This window comes from Pezoporus flaviventris, unplaced genomic scaffold (assembly GCF_033815535.1).
Source record: "Pezoporus flaviventris isolate CSIRO_AGI_PZ_B2104156 unplaced genomic scaffold, CSIRO_AGI_Pfla_v1 ptg000355l, whole genome shotgun sequence".
In the NCBI taxonomy this organism is placed as follows: Eukaryota; Metazoa; Chordata; class Aves; order Psittaciformes; family Psittacidae; genus Pezoporus; species Pezoporus flaviventris.
The window spans coordinates 110289-120460 of record NW_026892902.1 but is presented as its reverse complement, the minus strand read 5'-3'; the positions used below and the strand labels follow the sequence as shown (position 1 = coordinate 120460).

General features: G+C 60.0%; 1 protein-coding gene across 1 annotated transcript; it reads left to right on the top strand.

Moving 5' to 3' along the window:
• Nucleotides 1-2206: 2206 nt before the first annotated feature.
• On the top strand, nucleotides 2207-8526 carry GNAT2 (G protein subunit alpha transducin 2). Its single transcript, XM_061443407.1, has 9 exons — nucleotides 2207-2678; nucleotides 3390-3432; nucleotides 3540-3681; nucleotides 4498-4655; nucleotides 4741-4869; nucleotides 5590-5719; nucleotides 6561-6714; nucleotides 7039-7243; nucleotides 8334-8526. The coding sequence occupies exons 1-8, from the start codon at nucleotides 2561-2563 to the stop codon at nucleotides 7227-7229; spliced, it is 1065 nt and encodes a 354-aa protein (XP_061299391.1). The 5' UTR covers nucleotides 2207-2560; the 3' UTR covers nucleotides 7230-7243; nucleotides 8334-8526.
• Nucleotides 8527-10172: the final 1646 nt, after the last annotated feature.

The window sequence follows — 10172 nt, the reverse complement described above, 5'->3', positions numbered from 1 at the left end:
TCATTCACCGAGTGGCAGCGGCACCGCCAACAATGGGGTGTCGTCGTTCACACCCCCCCCCCCGGGGTGGGCATCGTGGGGTGGCACCCCCCCGGCTCTGCACCCCCCGGCAGGGACCAGCGCCCCCAGGAGGGAGTCACCGCCCGCAGCCCAGCACAGACACTGACCCCCCATCAGACTCTGCACCCCCCCGTTAGACATTGGACCCCCCCCCCGTTAGACATTGGACCCCCCCCGTTAGATATTGGACCCCCCCATCAGACATTGCACCCTCCATTAGACATTGGACCCCCCATTAAATGTTGGAACCCCCCTATCAGATATTGCACCCCCCATTAGATATTGGACCCCCCCATTAGATACTGAACCCCGCATCAGACATCACACCCCCCATTAGATATTGGGATCCCCCATCAGACATTGCACCCCTCATTAAACATTTCACCCCCCCATCAGACATTGCACGCCCCCATTAGATATCGCCCCCCCCCATCAGACATTGCACCCCCCCATTAGACATTGGAACCCCCCCATCAGACATTGCACCCTCCATTAGACATTGCACCCCCCCATTAGATATTGGAACCCCCCCCATCAGACATTGCACCCCCCATTAGACATTGGAACCCCCCCATCAGACATTGCACCCTCCATTAGACATTGCACCCCCTCATTAGATATTGGAACCCCCCCTATCAGACATTGCACCCCCCATTAGACATTGGAACCCCCCCATCAGACATTGCACCCCCCATTAGACATTAGAACCCCCCCATCAGACATTGCACCCCCTATCAGACATTGCACCCCCCCATTAGATATTGGAACCCCCCCCATCAGACATTGCACCCCCTATCAGACATTGCACCCCCCATTAGATATTGGAACCCCCCAGTCAGACATTGCACCCCCCCATTAGATATTGGAACCCCCCCATCAGACATTGCACCCTCCATTAGACATTGCACCCCCCATCAGACATTGCACCCTCCATTAGACATTGCACCCCCCCATTAGATATTGGAACCCCCCATCAGACATTGCACCCCCTCATCAGACATTGCACCCCCCATCAGATATTGGAACCCCCCCATCAGACATTGCACCCCCCATCAGACATTGCACCCCCCATTAGATATTGGAACCCCCCCATCAGACATTGCACCCCCCATTAGGTTGTCCCTACCTGTACTGGTGGCTCCCGGTGCTGTGGCCTCGAGTGCTGGGGGGGTGCTGGGGGGTACCAGGAGCTCCCGTCCAAGGCCCCCGAGCCCCCCGGAGCAGCGGGAACGCCCGTGTCCCCCCCCTGTGTCCAAAGGGGGCAAGGGAGGTGATGCCACCTCTGTGCCAGGCTGGGGGGCACGAAGCCTGGGGGGGGTGTCTGGGCTATGGACAAAGCCATGCCCCCCCCCGTGCCCCCCTGTGACAGTGGGAGCAGGGTCTGGTTCGTTAATTGGACCCTTCATTAGCGCCAGGGTCATTAGAGGCTCCGATGGGGCTTTGTGTCCCATCAAAGCGACGGCGGGGACAGGGTGTCCCAGTGCCCCCATGGCCGGGGGGGACACAGGAGGGGGGGGGACACCACACAGGACACCAACGAGGGGACATCGAGCTCCCATTGGGGCGCAGTGATTTAGGGCACCCCTGAACCCGAGCACTGGGGACCTGCGGCACCTTTGGGGAGGCTCCCACATCCCCCCACTGAGGTGAGACCCAAACCAGTCCCGGCAGGGGGACAATGGGGTGCAGGGGGACCCTGTTGGCTGGGTGCTGGGCTGGGGAGGGGGGCACTGGGCTCATAGGGGGAGGAGGAGGAGGAGGAAGGCTGAGCAGGATCCCATTAAAGAGCTTAGGGCAGCGGGAGGGCGATGGGTGGCACCCATGGCTGCTCATTACCCCATTAACTAACTCATCTCCCCCCCCCGGGCACCCCCCAAGTGCCATGTCCCCCTTGTCACCAGCACCCAGGGGACCCCCCAGCTCCCAGGCATGTCCCTCTGTCACCCCCAAGCCCCCCCCCCCCCCGCCTCCCCCCAGCTTGTGGGGTGGGGGGACACAAGCAGGAGGTGACCCCATCCCTGATGCCAACCAACCCATGGGGGAACACAAGCCATGGACATGGGGGGCTCTCCAACCCCATGGGACACAGGGTGTCCCCATGGCGACGGGGGGGGGGGTGTCTCACTACCTGTGAGTCCATCCCCCCCTTATCTAAAGCCCTATGGCCACCTCCCCGAGATGCTCCATTGGTTTTTCCCCTGAGCCCTAATCTTTGCCATCTTGGGCTAAGTGGATTTCCTGGGTCACATGGTGAGATAAAAGGTCCCCAAATCCCAGGCTCCAAACAAATCAGGTTCTCCATGGGGATTTAGAGGAGAGCCCGCCCGGGACGCCGCTGCTCGGGGGCACCCCAACGCCAGGGATCGGCCTCTCGGGGCTCCTCTTTCCTCCTCCGTCGCCCATCGCCGTTCCCAAAGGAGAGCTGGAAAAGCCTGGGGACCTCGAGGAGCTCGAGGCGCTAGAGGAGGAGGAGGAGGAGGAGGCGGTGGAAGACGAGGCCATGGGGAGCGGGGCCAGCGCCGAGGACAAGGAGATGGCCAAGAGGTCCAAGGAGCTGGAGAAGAAGCTCCAGGAGGATGCGGATAAGGAGGCCAAGACGGTCAAGTTGCTGCTGTTGGGTAAGGCTCCGCAGGAGGATGCAGGATGGGGGTCCCCCTCGTCCCTATGTGCCATTGGGGACCCCTTTGATGGATGGGGCAGGGGAGAAACACAACCAGGGCCTGGCTGTCCCCAGCCCATCACCTCCTTCCTCATCCCAACGGCTCCTCTTCCCTGCAGCTCCGTACCCCAAGGAGGAGCTCCATGGTTGTGGCATCAGCTCCTGGCGACAGCCAGGCGGGTGGCAGGGATAAAGGGGACAACGCAGGGATGGGACCTGGACACCAGGTCCCACATCCTCGGGGGGGGGGGGGGGGGTGTCTTGGGGACCTCCTGCCACCAGCACCCCAATCCCTGCCACCTGGGGGGGACCCTGAGGGCTGTGGGGTGACAGGGAGGGGTGATGGGGCCTGATCCTGGAGGGGAGGGGACAGGTCAAGGCGATTAGCACCTAATTCTAAGCAGCTTCCTGCGCTGTCCTAAGCTGCTTACGGCACCGAGGCCACCACGGGAGGTGGGACACCAGGGACCGGTGGTGTCTGGGGGGTCCCCAACCACCCATGGAGGTCCCCAGGCTGTGGTGCAGCACTGGGTGCAATGGGAGCAGGGGGATGATGGCACTGGGAGATGCAGGACATGGGAGAGTGGCCCTGGTGCCCATCGCTGTGGCATCAGGCCTGGGGTCCATCCCACCCTGACCAGCACTAAGGTGTCCCCCTACCCTTCTCCAGGGGCCGGTGAATCAGGCAAGAGCACTATCGTGAAGCAGATGAAGTGAGTACGGTCCCAGGTCCCCCCTGGGCTATGGGGGGATGACACCCAGGGTCACCCATCCCCATGGTGGTGATTCCCACTGTGTGTCCCCCCCCTGCATCCCTCAGGATCATCCACCAGGATGGTTACACGCCCGAGGAGTGCATGGAGTTCAAGGCCATCATCTACGGCAACATCCTGCAGTCCATCCTGGCCATCATCCGCGCCATGTCCACGCTGGGCATTGACTACGCCGAGTCGTCCCGTGCGGTCAGTTGGGGGCCACCATCATCCCCGTCCCGTCCCCCCCCCTCCATGGCGATGGGGGAGTCCCACGGTGGGGTTTGGGCGCAGGGAGCCCCGGTGGGATGGGGGCAATGGCAATGGTGGCAATGGGGATGGTGGCAATGGGGATGGTGGCAATGGTGGCAACGGCAATGGTGGTAATGGCAATGGTGGCAATGGTGATGGTGGCAATGATGGCAGTGGCAATGGTGGCAGAGCCAATGGTGGCAATGGCAATGGTGGCAATGGCAATGGTGGTAATGGTGATGGTGGCAATCGCAATGGTGTTAATGGCAATGGTGGCAATGGCGATGGTGGCAATGGCGATGGGGATGATGGCAATGGCAATGGTGGCAATGGCAATGGTGGCAATGGCAATGGTGGCAATGGCAATGGGGATGATGGCAATGGCAATGGTGGCAATGGTGATGGTGGCAATGGCAATGGGGATGATGGCAATGGCCATGGTGGCAATGGGAATGGTGATGGTGGCAGTGGCAATGGGGATGATGGCGATGGCAATGATGGCAATGGCAATGGGGATGATGGCAATGGGGATGATGGCAATGGCAGTGGTGGCAATGGCAATGGTGGCAATGGCAATGGGGATGATGGCAATGGGGATGATGGCAATGGCAGTGGTGGCAATGGCAATGGTGGCAATGGCAATGGGGATGATGGCAATGGCAGTGGTGGCAATGGCAGCGGTGGCAATGGCAATGGGGATGATGGCAATGGGGATGATGGCAATGGCAGTGGTGGCAATGGCAGTGGTGGCAATGGCAATGGTCCCTCTTGCAGGACGATGGGCGGCAGCTCTTCAACCTGGCTGACTCCATTGAGGAGGGCACGATGCCCCCCGAGCTCGTGGACTGCATCAAGAAGCTCTGGAAGGATGGGGGGGTCCAGGCTTGCTTCGACCGCGCCGCCGAGTACCAGCTCAATGACTCGGCCGCGTAGTGAGTGGGGTCAGGGCACCGGGGAGGGGGGACGGACATGGGAACGTCAGCAGTGCCTCACAACCCCATCTGTGCCCCCCTCCAGTTACCTGAACCAACTGGACAGGATCACGGCCCCTGACTACCTGCCCAATGAGCAGGACGTGCTGAGGTCCAGGGTGAAGACCACGGGCATCATCGAGACCAAGTTCTCTGTCAAAGACCTCAATTTCAGGTGGGTTGGTGCAACCCCCATGATCCCCTCCATGATCCCCCCATGATCCCCCCATGATCCCCTCCATGATCCCCCCATGATCCTCTCCATGATCCCCTCCATGATCCCCCCATGATCCTCTCCATGATCCCCCCATGATCCCCCCATGATCCTCACCATGATCCCCCCATGATCCTCTCCATGATCCCCCCATGATCCTCACCATGATCCCCTCCATGATCCCCCCATGATTCCCCATGATCCCCTCCATGATCCCCCCATGATCCCCCCATGATTCCCCATGATCCCCCATGATCCCCCCATGATCCTCACCATGATCCCCTCCATGATCCCCCCATGATCCTCACCATGGACCCCCCATGGTCCTCACCATGATCCCCTCCATGATCCCCTCCATGATCCTCACCATGAACCCCCCATGATCCCTCCATGATCCCCCCATGATCCTCACCATGATCCCCCCATGAACCCCCCATGATCCCTCCATGATCTCCCCCATGATCCCCTCCATGGTGTCCCCCATGTTCCTCCCCAGCCCCAATGCTGGGGATGGGTTTTGGGGTGAACCTGATGCTCCAGGGACCACCAACCCCATCTGGACAGGGATGGTTGGTTACCGCATCCCTGACACCGCTGAGGACAGGGTGCTGGCACCATCACATGTGGGGTATCAGGACCAGATGTGCCCCCCCACCCCATCTTTGTCCCCATCCCAACCAGGATGTTCGATGTGGGAGGGCAGAGATCGGAGCGCAAGAAGTGGATCCACTGCTTCGAGGGGGTGACCTGCATCATCTTCTGCGGGGCGCTGAGCGCCTACGACATGGTGCTGGTGGAGGACGATGAAGTGGTGGGTTGGGGTCCCGGAGGTGCCCGGCTGCAACTCGGTGGATGGAGTGGGGGGGAGCAGAGTTGGTGCTTGGGGGGGGATACAGAGGGAAGGGACCAGCACTTGGTGCCATCTGATGTGGGAATGGGGTGGGAGAGGAGGGATGGAGCTCATGGGGACACAGGAGCCCCATCCCTGGCAGTGCTCAAGGCCACGTTGCACACAGGGGCTTGGAGCAAGCTGCTCCAGTGGAAGGGGTTGGAGCTGGAGGAGCTTTAAGGTCCCTTCCAACCCAAGCCTGCTGGGGCTCCATGGCACAAGGCTGCTCAGTGAAGTCCTCTGGGTGCCCAGTGAGAGCCACTGCTCCAGGACCAGGCACAGCAGCTTCATGGGCAGAGGAGGAACGGGAGAGCCCCAGGACAGGGCATCCCTCAGGAGGAGCAAGAGGAGCGGAGCAGTCGGAGGCATCTCCCCCGCCATGGGAAGCTGGACAAGGCACATCCATCCCCATCACCCTGAAGAAGGCGCCTGCTGCCATACAGGTGGAGGAGATCCCACAGGAGCATCCCAAGCATTCCGCAGGGCTGGGAGCTTTCCCTGGATAACGTTCCCAACGTGATCACCGGCGTCCTTCGTTCCTGAACATCCCAGGAGCTGGCAGGAGGGATCAGAGCATCACATAGCCCGGAGCTGCTTAACACCGCTCCTACCTGAGCACCACTTGGATTTACCCAGCACTGGGATGGGGTTCAGATGGGAAGAGGGGTTCTGGGTGAAGGTGGCGCAGGGAGGACAGGGAAGAGCTCTTCCCTTGGGAATGGGGGGGGTTTGGAGGCTGCAATGGCTCCGTGTCTCCTTGCAGAACCGCATGCACGAGTCCCTGCACCTATTCAACAGTATATGCAACCACAAGTTCTTCGCCGCCACCTCCATCATCCTCTTCCTCAACAAGAAGGACCTGTTTGAGGAGAAGATCAAGAAGGTCCACCTCAGCATCTGCTTCCCTGAATACGACGGTGAGTCCATGGGTTCCCCCCTCCCAGAGACCCACAGAGTGTCCAAACCACGTGGAGATAACACCTTGGGTTGGGGTTATGGGGGGAGCAGTCGTGTTCCTGGGGGTAGGAGCAGAGGAGAAGCAGCCATGGCCTTGGGAAGGGTTAAAATGGGTGTGAGGTGCTTGGCACCACCAGCCCCTCCTCCTCCTCCTCCTCCTCCTCCAGAGGAAGCTTCCAACCCAACTCAACCCAACCCAACCCAACCCTGGAGCATCCCCAGGTCCACCGTTGGCCACCGTTGCCATGGGCGCAGCTCAGCAGCCCCGTTTCCTCCCTCCGCAGGTCCCAACACGTTTGAGGACGCAGGGAATTACATCAAGACGCAGTTCCTGGACCTCAACATGCGGAAGGACGTGAAGGAGATCTACAGCCACATGACCTGTGCCACAGACACCCAGAACGTCAAGTTCGTCTTCGACGCCGTCACGGACGTCATCATCAAGGAGAACCTCAAGGACTGCGGCCTCTTCTGAGCAGCGCGTGGCAGGTAGCCGAGAGGCTAAAGGGGATGGGGAGGGGAAAGGGGATGCGATGGGGCAGAGCCCAAGCCATGGGGTGAGGGGAGGGGGCTTTGGCATCAAACTCAGTGTGGGAACGGCTGCCTGTGGAGGAAGGATCATGGAATCCCGGATTGGTTTGGGTTGGAAGGGAGCTTAAAGCTCCTCCAGCTCCAACCCCTGCCACGGGCAGGGACCCCTTCCACTAGAGCAGCTTGCTCCAAGCCCCTGTGTCCAACCTGGCCTTGAACACTGCCAGGGATGGGGCAACCACAGCTTCTCTGGGCACCCTGTGCCAGCGCCTCAGCACCCTCATAATGAAGAACTTCCTCCTAATATCTCATCCAACTCTTCCCTCTTCCAGTTGGAAGCTGTTTCTCCTCATCCCATCCCTACAGGCCCCTGTCCCAAGCCCCTCTCCAGCTTTCCTGCAGCCCCTTCAGGCACTGGAGCTGCTCTCAGGTCTCCCCTTCAGGAGCCTTCTCTTCTCCAGGCTGCCCCAGCCCTGCAGCATCTCCATGGCCTCCTCCGTGGTTGGACACAGGGGCTTGGAGCAAGCTGCTCTCGTGGAAGGTGTCCCTGCCCGTGGCAGGGGTTGGAGCTGGGATTCCATGATAAACCATGCACCTCAGCAGCATCAAACCTCCCATTCCCATATCACCGGTGCTGCTCCACTTCACAGCCTTGGCACATGGCAATAACCATACCCGGGGCCATTCCACTCTTCACCCTCTCTTCCAGCTCAGCACCACTCATTTGGGGTCATAACCATCCCTTCTCACCCCTGTGCTCCCTCTCTTGCCTCTTCCCTCTCCTTTATCTCTTCCTCATCCCCATCCCCAAGCAGATTCCAGCCACCAGATTCCACCCTTTGGTTGTTCAGGGAACCTCTGGCACTTCCCTCATCCCTGAGCATCAATCGGTGTAAACGCCACTGCGTGGGGCAGGAGTGCTTAACCCAATGAGTGTCTCCCATCATGGTGCAATGAGATGCTGGTTCTCTACTTGCCCCCTTTCCTCCAGCTTCCTCATGGAGGTGGAAAGGGTTTTAACCTCCTCTTCTTCCTCCCTGCCTTCCAGAAGAGGTCAGGACTTCATCCCCATCGCCGTTCTGCTGCGCAGAGCCAAAAGGATTAACCAAGACACACACAGACGAGGTCCTCGGAGCCCACTTTTTCTATGTCCTGCCCAACCACGTCACCTCCCTTCAGCCCAGGATAGGATGGGGCTAAAGCTGAAATCCCTGCTCCCTTTCGTGGCCGTTTCCTCTTTTTCCTTGTTGGTTTCTAGAGGCTTGGAGCAAGCTGCTCCAGTGGAAGGTGCCCCTGCCCGTGGCAGTGGGTTGGGACTGGATGAGCTTTACGCTCCCTTCCAACCCAAACCGTTCCATGACTCCATACCAAGCCATCGTCGTCCCGAGCCAGCAGCATCACTTCGGGAGCAGGGCCAGACCCTCCCCTCTTGGTTTCCTCCCTTCTACCAAAGCTGAATTCCTCAAAGCAGGAGTTCTGGAGGGCAGCGGAGGGAGGGCGCCCTGGGGGAACCCACCCCAGTCCTTTGGGAGAAGAAATGATGGGGTCGGGGTTGGTTTTGTGCCCCAGGTTGGAGTCGATGGTGGGCAAGCAAAGGCAGGAGCAGGAGCGTTGGGCTCTGAGGGAGGTGTGGATGCTCGTGGGTGGGAGGAAGAGGAAATGGTGACACCAGCCCCTCTCTGCGCTCTGTAGAGCTCCGGCTGCTCTTTACTGGTTGTAAATAAACGCTGGTCCCTCACAGCTGCCCCCGCGCGCTGCCACATCCCCTGTACAGCTTCATGTAACTGTAGGACACCCAATAAAGGACACAGGCATCGTGTGCACGTCCCTCATGTCCATGGCTGCTCCCCAACCCCAGTCCCGGTGCCCGGGAGCTTCGGTTCACCACTCTTTGCTCACCAACACCTGCAGCGCAGGGCGGAGATGCTGCGGTCCTCTCGGGCACCCAAAACCAAGCCCAAACCCTTCCCCACCAAAGCACGTCCCTACCTGGGTGCTGCCAGGGCTCTGCTGCAGCTCCAGCAGCAGTCAGGGAACACCTGGATGCTGCCAGGGCAGTTCCTGGTGAGATGCCCATCAGTTCTAGCAGGGGGGAAGCTGGAGCAGAGCCTCCAGAGCACAAATGCACTCTGCTGGCACCCAGCAGCACCCACAGCACCCACGGAGTGCTTGATCCAAGTGCTTCTGGGCGAGTGTCTTCCCAATGGGTTACATCTGCATCATGGAACAGGGGCTGGAGCAGTGAATGGTGCAGGGAAGGAGCAGTGGAGCATCTGCCATAATCCTAATGAAGGACCGGATGGCTCCAGATTCCAGCTCTGCACCACAGCGGAGCAGCAGACCCAGAGACTGCGCTGGGTTGGAAGGGACCTTAAAGCTCCTCCAGTCCCAAACAACTGCCACAGGCAGGGACCCCTTCCATAGAGCAGCTTGCTCCAAGCCCCTGTGTCCAACCTGGCCTTGAACACTGCCAGGGATGGGGCAGCCACAGCTTCTCTGGGCACCCTGTGCCACTGTCCCACCACCCTCATAATGAAGAGCTTCTTCCCAGTATTTCCTTCAACTTTTCCCTCTTTCAGTTGGAAGCTGTTTCTCCTTATCCTGTCCCTACATCCCTTGTCCCAAGCCCCTCTCCAGCTTTCCTGCAGCCCCTTCAGGCACTGGAGCTGCTCTCAGGTCTCCCCTTCAGGAGCCTTCTCTTCTCCAGGCTGCCCCAGCCCAGCTCTCTCAGCCTGGCTCCAGAGCAGAGCTGCTCCAGCCCTCGCAGCATCTCCGTGGCCTCCTCTGGATTTGCTCCTAGGACGCTCTCTCCCATCCCATCCATTACCCCCATGTCCCATGGGAGCAATTCCCTTCTTTCCCCAGCAAAGCACAAAAGTGGGGGAAG